A 16354-nucleotide genomic window follows, 5' to 3' on the forward strand; every position below is an offset into this window, starting at 1 on the left:
GTGTATTCTTGGCCCGATTTAGTATTATTAATGATTCTTTCAAATCGCTGTCAGCTTCAAAGGATTTTGTCCATGTAGACAATTTTATCGTTACGCTTAAGCCTTTGCCACATTGTGTTCGTGCAAGATGTTGCACAACAACAATACTGGACAGCGTTCGTGAAATGCTGATGTCATCGTTGTACCATACATTTGGGATTTTGTTTAATCTTGTCATATTATATACAGTGTGTTCTCTGTTTGTTCTTTAATTCACGACAATCGTATTATTCTATATCAAAATCAAACTTTTGTTCAACCTTTCAAAAGTATATTCAAGTCGTCAAATCCTTTAAAGTATAAAACTTACCTACATAATACTGAAAACAACAATGAACTTAATAAAAAATACAAAACATTGATCAGACGTTTACTAAAGTCAAAGTAAAAATAAAGTGATTAAGGAATCCTTATCATAATCTCTCAACAGCTTAACAAATACACGTGAAAAGGAATCGTTCGGAACATCTGTATAAGCCTTGCACAAGCGCAATCTTGCGGGGGTGGTTCGAAAAATAATCTATCCGAGCATAACCCTTTGTACCAGCAGATGTGCCGTCATTTAACACTTTTGTATTAAACCGTTGCACAACAAAAGCTTTCTTAAACCCGAAAATTGTACAACGTTCAAAATTTCAACCCGCATTTTGCCAACTGCTTTGTATAAATGAACGGTCACTATAAACAAGTAATACAAAAATTAAGCGAATATAACGGAGCTAAATGGCCGTGGAATTTTGCAATTCGAAAAATATAAAGGACGTTAGAAGTTCTGCCACAAAACGATTGCGTTATCATCCAAATGTCAATTGCAGGTTTCGCTTCAACACCAGTTGTTTCGGCTTATTGAGTTTATCCTAAACGCTGATATTAACCCCTTCGAGTGAGCTGTCAAACCAGCTACATTCAATAACGTATGAGGGTCCGTTTGTAATAAAATTATATGATATTTCATTTACCGAATTAAGTTGAATAGAAACAAAGCAATCGCGTCTATAAATCTACTAGTTCGTGCATATTGTCAAAATAAGATCATAACTCTAACATTGAAAAGATGCCCCGAACGTGCCGGTTAAAAAAAAAGATCGTAAATTGAATTATAGTATTTTATACATATTAATTAACCCCATCGTTTTACGATGAGATAAAGGGGATGTTTTGGAGAAAAAAAATATTTGCATGAGCACACGATTGACGTACGCGCATTGTTATCTTCTGCTTTTGTGATGACCCTTATGTTAACCATGACGAAATGACGCACAAAAGAGATGATGTTCTGTAGACTAGCCAATGAATATTCAGTTGTGACCCTATTTGTTTAGAGTTCAATATCGAAGGCCGTTTCGGTGGCTTTAAAGGCGTATCATTTAAGGTTGTGTATGATATTATAATTGTCAAAGATGCTACTGAGGTTCCATTGTCAGGCGCGGTCTTTTATAATATTTTCAAAGATAAAAAATGTTTGGCGTGCTCCTGACACGTACACGTTCATGTGTTTGCCGTGACCTACGGAACTTCTTTGACGGTGACACAATGGTCGAGGATATTTTTAGTTTTTGTGAGACGAAAGGTAGCTAAGTGGCGGTTTTGAATAAGTGGCTTTAATTTTAGAACTGACGTCTTTCTGTTAAAGGTAAGGGGAGATTGTCTCGTGCCTATCGCGTGTCCTTTGACTATGTGTTAGTTATATTTAGAATGCATTTAACGAAGAAATGAGGTAATAAGGTGACGCTCCTTCCATATTTATATGTTGCTCATTGGTTATATCTGTAACAAAGAACCCGTCTTCGATACTTGTGTCCACAAAATATTTTTGAAATCATTAACATCACTATACTCGGGAGAACTGATGGTCGTCACTTGTTTGTATCAGAATAAATATTGATACAAGTGTATATTGCGTCCAGTATTTGAACGCTTTATTTGGTTTACAAATGAATTCAGGATTGTTGAATGAGAAATGTTCACTTCAAAATTAGGGTAGACTGGGTACGATTGAAACAAAGGACGGTTGAAACAACACGAATATCTCGCAAACCGTTGGTGGGGGGGTTAGGGGTCCAAGGGGAAAATGAAGCGCACAACTGTTCTAAACACGAACCACAATGTTGCGTCGATCTCCGCGCGCATCAGCTGATTTTATAAGACCCTATTGTGTTTTTATGACCAAAAGTAAGTATTTTTGCTTGGAGATTTTTCCAATTATTGGCGTTTCTATTTTAGTGACAGTATTAAGTGTGCGTTTTTGTTTGAAGTGAATCTTGTGGAATATGACATTGTGACTAGTTTTTGTGTATCATTGTTGTTACAATTACTATAACTGTATTTTACCTAAAGTAGGAGTTGGGGACGGTTGAAACATTTTTTTTGGGTACGGTTGAAACATTGTTTTATGTATTTTTTGTATTTTTAAATGCCGATAGTACGTGTAAGAGAGATTTCGGGAAGATAAATAGACTTATCAAAGTACAAAGACGCATATGAGGAAGTGAAAACCGGAGATCATTGCGAAAAGTGGCAGAGAAGCACAATTATTCGCTTCTAAGGTAAATTCGAATGCGAGATGACTCTGGCGAGCAAGAAAATAAAAAAATAGGATATAATAGAGGATATAACAATAGAAGGTACAATAATAGAGGATGAAAACTTAGGAAATCTACTATTTACACTGACACACAAGTTAAGGAAGAGATAAGAAAAAAGCAAGAATTAATATTGAAACGAACTAGAGCTAAGCAAGTGAAGAAGCGATCGGATAGAGGAAAAAGAAAGAAATTTGATGGAGGAAAATGTAAAAGTAACACCGAAGAAGCAAAAAATAAATAAAATACAAGAAGAGATATCATCAGAAGATGAGGAGTAGTTACTTACGTCTTGTTTCTATGTAACCATATTTAGAGAGCAGACCTTATTGTAAAAGAGTTACTTAATTATTGTTAGATTTAAAATAAACAATCAATAAAACATATTTTTATGCTATATTTTGTACTATTCGCATATTTTTCAACTGACCCCAATCACTGTTTCAACCGCCCCTGGTATGGGGACGGTTGAAACAAATCGGATTCATTTTTTTAATTTGATCTATTTTAAAAAATAATACACATGGAACTAAAATCATAGCGCCTATTAGTAGACAGATACATGCTCTTTTATTTAACGTATATTTTTCATCGCTCGGGTTATAAACAGCAAAGTTATGGTCGTTTTAAGTGAAATTGTTTCAACCGTACCCAGTCTACCCTACTAAGAGATTAAATGTAATTCAAACTCTTTTCATTTTGTGTATTTTGACCAACATCGTTAAATTTTATATGTATTAAAAAAATAGGTTTTAAAAGGTAATTGCAGATATTATACGCAATAACAATAATTATACAATAATTAGAAGTAAATATTTCATTAAAAGATATGTTAAAGACGGTACTCTTGATCACGCCCGCAAATGATTCTTCTAAGTTCCGTCCACGATATTTCCATATCAGGACGTTTTCTTAAGGGTCGACCACAAAGGGCCATCTCTACACCCAATCTTTAATCCTATCTCGAGACCTTTGCGGGCAAATTTAAATTTCTTTAGAAATATCACCTCTATTATACATGTGCGGGTTCTATTCCTACGTTCGTGGGCGAGATAACGTAAGTTAAGTCCGAGAGGAGATTGTTGAGAAAAAACTACCGCCAACTTCGACTAGATCCCATCTTCGAGCGAGTGTTATGGAAATTTGACCTTTAACACTAAGTTTTAAAACAGCATCTCGTCCGAACTATCTAGGATTAGTACAACCTTATTTTGTATATGAGGTGATAAGTCTTTATGAAGGGTCAACCTTTTCTATAGAGAGCTCACCCTTTTAGTGAAAAGAGTCCGTTGATAGCTGATTTAGGATTGGTGATAATGCATTCACTGTGTGTAAATATATCATAGATTTATTCTATGATAGATTGCTCTGCGAAGAGCGGTATTTGAATTCATTGAACGTTTTTAACAATGGACTTTGACATGTCAGATATAGTGGTTGAATCTGACATTTGTCCCCTAGGTCAGAGATTTTTAAAGGATTGTTGGTCACGTCGATTGGATAACGCAGGGCGCATTGAATAGCTATCATAGTTGCTTTGTGGTCACATGAGGGTCCACGCTGTGATTGTTCGAGAGAATTTATTAATTAAAATTTTCTGTTACTATTGATCCGTGCCCTTGAATATTTAGCAAATCGATAGAGCGCTGCCGTAAATAGCGTGGTGAAAAACTGTCAATTTCGTGATTATTAAAAAAATTCATTGTTTTCATACACATATTTAAAGTAAATATTTAGTATTTGTATGATTATTATTTTCTTACAAGTGTACTCGGAAGAATACACAAGATTTTCAAATTTGATATACAAAATATGACATAATATGTATTAAATCAACCTCTAGAATTCAATATCTCACAAAGCTAGCGAGCATTAATTTTAAACCGCGTCCATCACTGTCCCCCATCCCCAGCATTTTATTGTTTTTCTTCAATTTTTTGTAATATGTGGTAATGGTCGTTCCACACGTGTCGACAACGGTTATTACGAGTTTAAAATAGCGCACCACATCTGGCCATCGCGGACCAATTTTGGAGATCACATCTTTGGGAATAGAGGTTTTGTTTTGCTCGTTACGTCACTTATGCACTAATAAAAGGAATTATTATTTGGTCTATTGCTTTTATTTTGGTTTCTGGTTTAAAAGCTGATATTAGATGCGATATATCATGGAGTGATTTTACAGTTTTCCCAGATTGATCAAGCTAAAACTTGGTACATTTGCATAACCATTCCATAGTTTATATCAACTCGAAACTATTAATGAATTACATAATATCTGGGCAGTTGAAAACACAAATTGAAATCAAGTTTTAATATTTAAGTTATCAATAACATCACGCCCCAGTGAGATGGAACTGATTGGCCGGGGGAGGAACAATTTGCGAAGTAACATTATAGTTTACAGAAATCACAATTTTAGCCGCTCTGGGTGCGGCTGGATATTAAATTTTCATTTAGATTTACGTCTCTATTCCGTATTATCTATCTATTTCTGATTCTATAGTCTATGGAGTTTCTTGCCGGTTCTTCTCCATAGAGATATGCTTTCCGAATCGGTGGTAAATGGTAAAAGTGCTTTTAGAAGAAGTCTAATTGAATAAATAAATGTTTGAGTTTGAGTTTAATGTTTAGTACACCTGGGAGAAAGTAAGACTGGGAAGAAACTGGCCTTCGAAACACAGTTTAACACTAGTTCCAAGGGCAGGGTCTGAACATAATGCTGTACTTACCTGTTTTTTGAAAAATAAATTTTTATTATTTTTTTTTTACCTACTAGGTAATAATAGGACATTAGGACATTATTAAGTATACACAAATCGACCTAGTCCCACAGTAAGCTCAATTAAGGCTTGTGTTGTGGGTAGGGTTGCCAGATCCAGGCTGATCATTTCCGGGACATTTCTGGGGCCCCGAACGGAATCGAGAGTTTTGATATTTGGTCCAAACTACGTAAGAATTACCAAGAAGTAATGGTTGATAAAAAAAAATTAAGTACTTTTTTTAGAAAAAAAAAATTTAATTACTTTCCTAAACTGTCAAATACAAAAAATGTAATTCAACTTTTCTAAGTAACTTTTAAGGCCTACCTAAATATGACAAATGAACTTTTAATAGAAACTGAGATACTTAGTTACTCTTTCAGTTATCTGGTATAGTTAAATCCCGAAATATAATTTCTTCGCGAAAGGACTGGTTTATCTTATGTTTGGCAAAAGCTATCGGGCAATCCTCGAAATACATTTGAATTTCGCCCTTTGTCTGAAGTATTTTTACTCAAACCTAGGAGCTCCTAACTTTTCAATCATTGTTCTGTTTTGGTTTGGTCAATTCTAGAAGCGACTGCAAAACATGTTAGTGAACTTAGCAGATCAATGTCCAGCAGATCAAAAAAAATGTGAATTATCGCATGCAGTTGAGTTCAACAGTTCCTGATACTTTTTAGAAATAGTTCTGGCGGTTTTACCCTAAAAAACGACATTTGAAAAAATGATCTGCCAACTTCCCGCCCTTCAGCTGTGGCGGCCATTTTGCACGGTTTCGCGCATCTGTGAAGGCCATTCTGCGTGGTCAGCGCGAAACCGTGCGAGTTATAAACAATGACGATATCTCTAAAATTTTGTAGGGAGCTACTTTGTATAACTAATATCGTTCGAATCGTTATGAAACAAGCTAATATATAAAAGATATCTTAGTCATAAATTACTTTGCAATAAATAAGTAATTCTAGCTTGAAATCAGGGTGAGCAATTTTTTTTAGTTCATTGTACAAAACTCGTTAAAAATAAATAAATAAATAATTATTCATACAAAAAGGTTTTATTGTATTTACAATAATACATATACAAACTCATTAAATAATAAAAACCATTCATTCCTATACATTTTTTTTAAAATACAAGGCTTACAAAAACATTAGCCATTCCGAGCGGCCGAGCGCCGGGCAAAAAATAGGGACCGTTAATTATTCTTCAATCCAAGTGGTTTAGGTTATTAACTTATATTAAAGTTCGGTTCTTATACTTGACTACAAAAGAGTTTTGGCTGTAAGAAGTTTTTATGTTACGAGAAATGAAACAACAAAAAAAGCACTTGAAAAAAGTACCTCTTGAACTTTGGATACCTGACAGGATGAATTCTGTTACATTTATTTGATGACAGATGTCATGATAAAGCATAGTGTTCATTTACGAATCGTTAAAACAATAAAAGACATATGAAACCTTTGTAAAACATTCCTAAAATCGATGACTAAACCCAATGACGCTGTCGGCGCTGCGCGCGAAATCGAGACGTTGGACGGTAACTTTTTAAAGCGCTAGAGACGCTCGTAGCTACGTTTTTGTTATGTAAACATGTGGATGTATGCCATCCTTGTTCTTCTGTTGATATTTTGTGTTAGTTTGAGTAGGAAAGATATAGTTTACGATATACAATTGTAAAAAATACGACAGAAGGTACGTCACGGTATAATCAAGCTCCAGGAGCGGGGTCCACAGATGCGATTTTTTTGACATCGTTCTTCTAAAGATTTTATAACAGACAAGGGGGTAGTAGATAATTTTTAGAAGATCAAAAAGAAATGTGAGTTCTTATTGCATGTAGTCGGGTTCTACAGTTCCTGATACTTTTTACAAAATAGTTCTGGCGTTTTTACCTTAAAAAACGGCATTTGGCAAAATGATCTGCCAACTTCCCGTAGCAGATCATTTTTTTGTTCAGGCAAAAACGCCAGAACTATTTCTAAGAAGTATCAGGAACTGTAGAACTCAACTGCATCATGCATGCGATAAGAACTCACATTTCTTTTTTTGATCTGCTGGACATTGATCTGCTAAGTTCACTAACATCTGAAAAACTCGGTCAGTCGTCGATCTCATTATTTATATAAACAATAAACGTTAAAATCAATTATCATTTTTCCTTTAAACCTTAACCTTACAAACAAATAAATTTCTCCCAGGTTTGACGAAAATTGTTTAGTAAAAGGCCGAAATATTACATTTATTTGGGTTTTGACCAAGTCATTATGTCAGACCTGAGGATTGACCAGTCTAACCAACGAGTGCCCGAGCTTCGGTGTTTGACTATAACATATCAATTAAACTTTGATAGAAAATCAACATCAGGTATTTTGTAACATAAATAAAATAAAGAACAAATATTGAGAACTTTATTACGATTACCTACTAAAACTTTGGTAGATAATAATCATCATTTATTATCTAATACAAAAAACTAATAGAGTGCGGATCGCGACTCGTCGAGCGAAGTGAGCCGCTCACGGCTCACCCCTGCCCTCGCTCACCTAACGCAGCGAGAGAACGCTATGTTTGATTTGACTTTTGCAGCCGTAGTAACATTGTAAAAAACTAGTATTTTTTCATTCCGGGACAGCAAAGTAAAATTACTGGACACGGGACAGCACGCAAAATTCCGGGACAATCCCGGAAATCCCGGCCATCTGGCAACCCTAGTTGTGGGTAATATAATTAATACTGCTATTTTCGGGAACAAGACATATCAATTGATTTTCTTACGTACGAAAACTCCAACATACCTACATTTTTTCCTGTTCTGTCTTACATAAGCACATACATTTCAAAGTATATAAATTATAATAATCCTCAGAAAAACCTAAGGTCGCAGCCGGGGTCACTCGCATTGTTGCGTTTACACTTGTGTTTGTACAGACGCGCTCTGATCGGACATAACTCCGCTATTTGCTTATGACTAAGATGTGAAGGTGTAATGTCGTTAAATTTGCTGCTATCCAAGGAAATTTATTTACTTTATCATTTTTTATGAATATTGAGGACTTTGTTTAATTAAACGATGATAACGGTGATGATGTTTACCAAATTTCTTTTGTTGATATTACAAACGATATGCTTATTTTGATCACCGATTGGTAAAATGTTATGTGTAGTTACTTGTCAATCATGAAACATTTTCTTCGCGACGCATGTAATATGCCTTCAGGATACTATCTTTATAAAATATCTTAATAAAGGAATTAATCTGAAACAATGTTTGTAATATGGTATTCAAATTTATGTTTATACCTACGTTTAAAGCGAATTACTCCTTACTTCTTATTGAGAGTTCTTATATACATTTTTTTTTTATGCTAAAAAACTGCAACTAATTTATGCCTTTCCACATACGACATACCTCAGTTTTACATCACATCGTAACAGTTATGGGTCACAATTCGCACCGGGCTGAGCCGGGGGGTGCTGGGGGTGCCGGGGGTGGGGGGTCGGAAGGGGAAGACGGTCATTCAGAGCAGCGGCGCGACGGACATCCGCCGCATAACAAGTTGATGGTCTAAGCTGTGGCGTTATAAATGTACTTTTTTTCAATATTAGGTATCTGTGGACTGTGGTTGCTATTTGCAATCTGTATTTTTGGTCCAATTTTTTGATGATATGGCCCTCTCTAGACAGATTTTAAATGGTGCGAGTAATTACATATTTTAAACATGGAAATAAAATATGCTTACTTTCATAATAGTATAAGTCTAGTTTCGACAAACTTAGACTTACAAGTTGTGAACGAGTTTTTCAAATATTTCCACTAATTTCGGAGATTTCTTTCTAAAAACTGTATGAGTTTGCGATAGCAGAATTTCCTCATCGGCATTAGGTTTATAGTGTTTTACGCATCAAAGTGGCGCGTCTTAAAAATATTTTGAAAAGCCTCAAAATGAGCTCTCATTCACGGTTTCTATGCGTGCAGGCACACACAGAATATTTAACGATCTTACACCTATTATATGTAGTTTACTTTAAACATTTTGGTAAAGGAACTTCTTTGTTATTTTATCCTGGATTTATTAATTAATAACAAAACATTGAAGTTTAGGTATTATCTGAAAATTAGTAAGTCCTTTTACAAATTGTGATAGAGATAAAATAACTTTAAAATAGCAGCCAAAACTTTAATTATAATATTCTTATTATGAATATTAAGTTGTATTGCAAGCGAGTTCGTAACTTAGACAGTTTCTCGAGGTGTCCACGGGAGGCGCTAGTGCACAACTGTTGACAGGAAGTAGCGCCGACGGCTTCCGGCCGACGAATGTTCTATATGATGCTGCATTTTCCATTTTCAAACTTAAGTTTTTAAAATTTTAACACTTTTTTTTTGTATTTCGAATCCTCCATCTTTCATTCGAAATTTAAAATGTAACAATTCTTGAGATTTGATGTTTGAATAATTTTGAAGTGACAAAAAATAAATTAATTTCTTTAGTCAGTAGATAGTATTGTTTTTTATGTAGGTACATACTAAACATAATAACTTTTAATATCATATCATACAATGAGAAACTGCAAAGATAAAGTCAAAACTCACGTATTGTACATTTAGATGCAAATCGGATGTCGTAAAAGCGATGTCAGGGAAGATTAATTAAATGAAGAGCGTTTACCACCTTTAAGTACTGACATAAGAAAATAAATAGTAATAAGTAGCTTATCCTCTCCCCCTTTTTCAAAAGATAGAGTTAAGATAAACTCGATAATTATAGAGGGAAGCTAATTTTAAACTCTGTATTAAGTTGGAAAAATAAATAATTCACATACAAATCTAAAAATCACAGAAAATTATTAGCTAATTCTCTATAACTAACCAATTACCTGGATAAATGCAAAAAATCTAAAATTCCGCTAGACAAAATAGATTTCTTTGTCCAAGCTACCATCCTAGTATAGTCCCCCGAGGGTGGTCCAGGGGGGTGGCGTTTAAAAATTTTACCCCCACTGCCTTTTTCCTCACACAATGCCCATAATGAACGATTGCCTTTTGAAATCGAAACGGTTGTTAGATGCTGACGTCATTCATGCGTTTATGTCCGGTTTGGTGGTTTGTAAGGGTTAAGATACGGTATTTGAGATAAATCCAAGCCTAAATGGCTAATTACAGGGTAGGTTGTGGTCATGTTTTATTTGTCTAGATAAGACAATGCACTTGAAGACCGTCATTCTTGTATTAAATATAACTCGAATTTTATGAAGAATCTCTAGGTTCTATTCACAATATGTAATGACTAAGTATATTAAGGGATCCTTTATATACCCTATGTTTATCGTACATGTAATAATACTATTATATATGAATACATTTACCAAAGTATTATTTCTCCTATCGACCAGTCAATCAATAAATGAGTTTTATAATATAACTTTTTACTGACTGACTTAAACAGAATAATGTCCAATGTCACAATACGATTCGTATCATTCGCCCACACATTATGTTTAATTATCACTATTATTACGATCGAGTTTAGAGATTGTATCGCTAAAGAAATTATGAGGTCGGTAATCTTTTAAGCGGTACAATATCGACACAGCTACTGATTTAAATTGACAAATGTACGGTTGGCAAAATATGGTTATATTTAGATTTATGTTTACTATAATGTTTATAAGAATGTCAATTTCTTTGAATATTTTGCAAGTTGATAGGCTTCGTTTCCTGTAAAGCAAATTTTCTGTAAGGAATAAGTAGACCAAATGCTTATTTTTTAACAGTTAAGAGTCACATTTATAGTTAGTTAACCTTTGTGATATAAAAAAACTGTCATAAAATTAAAATTAATAATTTTATATTTTATATAGTACAGCAAAAATTCATCAAAACTAAGATATCTTAATTAGTTCGTCCATCTTAAATCAATTGAAGTCCAAAGAGCCAAAAAGACAGCTCAACGCATATTTTAATGTCCAACACTACATTGTAATGATATTTATTTGTCGCAAGTACACCGTATTGACCAAGATAAAACACAATGGACAATGGCTCGGATAAAAAGGTCAAAACTCATTGATGTTTATGATACATATTTTTTGATATAAGGGTGTTTAAATATGATTAGTTATGTTAAAGATTATGAAATAAATTTTAAATTTTAGAACATACAATGAATTCGATGATTTACCTGTAACGAAAATTATACAGGAAACCATTTAACACGTATTCTCTACATAATATTATGATGATGTTTTTATATTATTAAGAACTCTCTTAAAAATGTTTCAAAGCTGAAGTCTACTCTCATGTGTTTCTTTTTTTGTATCATTTAAAGCTTTCTTTATTAAATATGGTTGCTTAAATACCTACACATTAATAGGATTTTGCCTCATCTAATAAAATTTCTTCATTTGTTTTTAAATAATGTAGGTAGTTAATGAGTTAAAACAATTCTCAATTCGGCAAACAAATGAATATCACGACGAAAACGGGCGTGTCTTGAATTATACATCCTGTATGTGACTTCTTTCCGGTCGGTCACAGCCTGACCGTTACATTTCAATAATCGTCTTAACAAGATCGCTTATCTGCCGCGCCTACCATTCTTAGTGATGGGCTTATTTTTATCAATATTTTTTGTAATATGTTTTTCGTAATTGAATGCAGGAATGTCATGCGCTCGTGGTTAGGAGATTTAGGTGTTTCTTGATTTTGACTGATAGCAGTGAATTAAATGTTTTTATATGGTTCGGATGGTACTTGTATGTTTATTTACGTTAACAATTATATTGTAATAATAAAAAGTGGAACTACACACCTACTAGCTATAAACATTTGTTAATTTTTCACATTCTTTATACTACATAATCTAATATAAAAGACTTACAAAGTGGAAGCAATAAAGAAGCTTTTTCATTTTCCGTAGCACGATACATTTACATATAGATTTCAATATCAACACTCTTAACCCGCGCATCCGTACGTGATTCCGCGCCGCGTATATTTCATAAGATTTTAGAGGTGCATGAATCACGCGGAACACGAAGGGGCTATCCGTCACGCCTGCCGACGGGCCCTTGGACCTTCTTAGCATGCGTGCCACGCGCCCTCCCTAGGCCTACTCCACGATATGTGAGAGCTATTACTAGACACTTTGCCGGCGTTAATATTGCTGTAAATCCATCAAACGATTCGATAAACGTTTTTCTAACGTTCGCCTCTCTTTGTCCACAGAACCGAGCAACTACGTCTGCTCAACTTGCAAGGCTCGCGTGCATTCCGCGTGGCGATTGGTGCAGCACGTGCAACATGTGCACGGTGTGAAGATATACGTTGAAAGCATGCCGCAGCAGCTTCAAAATAAGCAAAACCATTCCACATCGAGCTCATCATCAAGCAGCTCAGGCTGCTCTTCAACTGGCGCGCCGCTACCACCGCCATCTCTGCGCCATCATCCCTTATTACCACCACCAGATATGCATTCCCCTTTTGGCGTTGGTGGGCTATTAAGAATGCCACTACCTGGTAGCTTACCACCTCTAGCCCACCCATCAGTTCCTCCTACACCATTATTTGCTCGCCCAAACCATCACGATCATCGTTTTAGGATGGAGCAACTAGTATCGGAACAATTTCGCCATCATGGTCTCAACTTGGCTGCAGCGGCTGCTGCCGTAGCGGCAAACTCACTTCCACCACATCAGGCGTTTCCATCACCCGCCGATAGACCCCCAGTAGTTCCCACATCGTTATCAGCTCGAGATCGACCTCCAGTTTCACAACCTTTATCTTTGGAACCCCAGCTGGATTTTTACTCGCAGCGCTTGCGGCAACTGGCCGGTACGACCAGTCCAGGGGCGGCCACAGGCAATTCCAGCTCTCCTAGCCCCAGGAAGCATTCTCCTCCGTTCGCTTCCCCGTCGCCCTCCCGAGTCGGCCAGACTCCACCGGTGGGCGCCGGACCCGGAACGGTGGACGCGCCTCGTGAAGCAACGAGAGCGCACAGCTCTATCTCGCCCGAACGTCGAGTGGAGCCACAGACGGCGGATGCGCCTCCTGAGCGCCCTACATCATCCCCACCGAACAAACGCACCGATGAAGCCAATCACACCTGTGAATTCTGCGGTAAGAAGTTCCGATTTGAAAACAGCTTGATGGTTCATCGGCGGATACACACTGGAGAAAAACCATTTAAGTGTTCTGAGTGTGATGAAGCTTTCGAAAAATCTTCCAAATTAAAAAAGCATATGAAAGTGCATCGGGGCTCAGATGCCAATAACGAGGAAGGTGAATCGGCTGGTGACACAGGTGAGGACGATACGGAAGATGATATGGAGGACGAGGAATTAGATGGGGAAGAGGAAGAAGAAAACGATGATGGAGAAGACGTTGAAGAAGCAGAAGATCTAACTGTATCAAACAGCAGTGCTCCTTCTGCACCAACGCGAAAACAAACACCCGCTTTGCCAGCACACCCTCCAACGGCATCTGTTGTTGGTGAACTGATGGATAAGTTTGGTTTATCAAACATAGCACAATATAGTGAGGCATTCAAACAAGCTTTGCAAGAGTCTGGTAACTCTCTCAAATGGCAATTAGCTAAAGATCGTGATAACAATAACGGTCCTCCGTCTGATAAACCAAATGGAATGCCACCGACTGCTGCTTTGCGTTTAAAAGAAGAATTCGCGAAAATGCCACCTCAACCACATCCCTTGTTCAACCCTTTCGAAAGTCCGTTTGAAGCTTCGAAGCGTATGAAACTAGAAATGGATAGAGGTGAAGGTTGGTGGTTGCCCACGCTTCACGCACAGCGACCGCCAGAAAATATCTTTGACGGTCTTAAGAACAGCGGCAACGGGCTTCTACAAAACCCTTTACTGAAGTCAAAAGATGGTCGACGTAATGATACTTGCGAGTTCTGTGGAAAAGTATTCAAAAACTGTTCAAACTTGACAGTTCACCGAAGATCTCATACTGGTGAAAAACCTTACAAATGTGAGCTCTGCTCATACGCTTGTGCACAGAGTTCTAAACTAACGAGGCATATGAAGACGCATGGTCGATTAGGCAAGGACGTATATCGCTGCAGGTTTTGCGAGATGCCCTTCTCGGTTCCTTCGACTCTGGAGAAGCATATGCGAAAGTGTGTTGTGAATCAGAGTAACGGTGGTGCCGCACTTGCTCTCTCTGACGACTCCAACGCTTGCCGCGACGAGGCATCGTGACTCTACCCCTGGGGTGGCCTGCGATTCCCACCTCCTGCGCCACCCAGCCAGATTTTCTAGAAACAACATTTCGCTTGAACGTTACTTTGCTTCTTGCAATTAAACAAGTTCAATTTCTAGTCTTAAGAAATCATTGATGTGGCGAAATTGTAATATGACTATTGCAATAGCTTCCGAAAGGGGCACTTTCCTTTAGTGACATATCGTTTGAGCCAGTGTTAAGATTTCCCGTTACGTTGTTAATGTTACTTTGAAAGTTTTTAGTTATTTTCTTTCAAGGCTGTAATGATCTTTACGTTATATTTCAACTTCGTTTTTGTTTTATTGTAGAAATGTGGAAACCAATGCCAAAGTTAGCTACGTTGATTTATACAGTAATTAGTTTTAAGCTGTATAGTGTCAATTAAATAATTTTTTCCAGTAATTTCTAAGATCTTCGTAGATTGATGTAGTAATTGTGTATTTGGATAAGCTCTTTGTTAATTTTAGTGTATTGTATATTAATAAACAAATGTTTCCTATCCTAGATAACTTATGTAAATACTAAATGTAAATGGAGTACCTACTTATTGATGTTCATATTTATAAATATGTTTGGCAATTTTAAAAATTACATGTTCTCGGCAAAACGGTGAGTTTCCTGTAAACAATATGATAAGGAATGTAGAAAACAAAATTGGATGCGATTAAGGGTAGATGTTAATGACAAGGTAATATTTAATTAGTGTTAAAATTTATTAAATTATTTTGCGAGGCGTATAATCTTCATTTCTAAACGTTAACTTCCTGTGGATAGAAAGCCAGTTATTTTATTAAGACTGAAAAATATTCCAGTTTTGTTTTTTGTGATTCGTGGAAGTATGTTCACTCGTACCTAAATTTAGTCCAAGTGTGAAACCTTTCGGTATACGTACTTAATGTAAAATATAGAATTTATATTAGATAATGTTAAGTAAATTATAATAGATGCATACGTTATGTCTCCAATAGTTATATCCTTTCCGATTATTTGTCCTGATTAGGGCCTCTCTTAGTTGCTTTTGTATTAACATTTTAAGGCTTCTAAGACGGGACCTAATTCATACCATAATATTATACCAACCTCTCATTATATTTATTATGGTGATTGTTTGGTTATTTTATGTAAGTTAAATTCGTGTACAGATTACAATAAATATTTAGTCAAACGAAGGGAGTAAGGTAGAGGAGACAAAATAGATAAATGAAAAAACTAAGACAAATTTTATTGTGTAACTACGTGAAAGATGAACTGTTTTTATTATTTTTCATTTTTATTATTTTTATTTCAATAAATATCCATGATTTGTTAATCAAATATGTTGTTTAATTTCCCCTTTCACTACTAATCTTAAACTGCTAAGAGAAGTAAGAAGACAAGAAATAGATATCACACACAAAACACATGGTTATGTGTTTTATGATTTTGGGTTCGAATCCCATTTGAAAGTTTTTGAAAAAATAATTATTATTAACTCAAAGTTGTCCTACTACTAGGATAACGTTTAGGTAATTGTATGAAAAATTAGGTATGAACATTAATAATAACTAGAGCATTTGAATTAAATACAGTTAGTTACGTAGGGTAAGGCCGGGGTACCTAGATGGCCATAGTTTTGTCTGAGCTCTTTCAGAAATGAAATACTTATGTTTTTGTTATTGTATTTATTTTTTATTACACTTTAAAGATTCAACTATGATAATCTAATTATCTAAACATAAAAGTAA

At 35.7% G+C, this 16354-nt stretch overlaps 1 protein-coding gene across 1 annotated transcript in view; it reads left to right on the forward strand.

The window, feature by feature from the left end:
- Window positions 1-15944, forward strand: part of LOC123697248 (B-cell lymphoma/leukemia 11B) — a 38391-nt gene extending 22447 nt beyond the window's left edge. The window contains exon 5 of the mRNA XM_045643698.1: window positions 12615-15944. Within this exon, the coding sequence (XP_045499654.1) occupies window positions 12615-14608 (1994 nt within the window). The 3' untranslated portion in view covers window positions 14609-15944. The remainder of the gene's footprint in view (window positions 1-12614) is intronic.
- Window positions 15945-16354: the final 410 nt, after the last annotated feature.

Source organism: Colias croceus, chromosome 14 (assembly GCF_905220415.1).
Source record: "Colias croceus chromosome 14, ilColCroc2.1".
In the NCBI taxonomy this organism is placed as follows: Eukaryota; Metazoa; Arthropoda; class Insecta; order Lepidoptera; family Pieridae; genus Colias; species Colias croceus.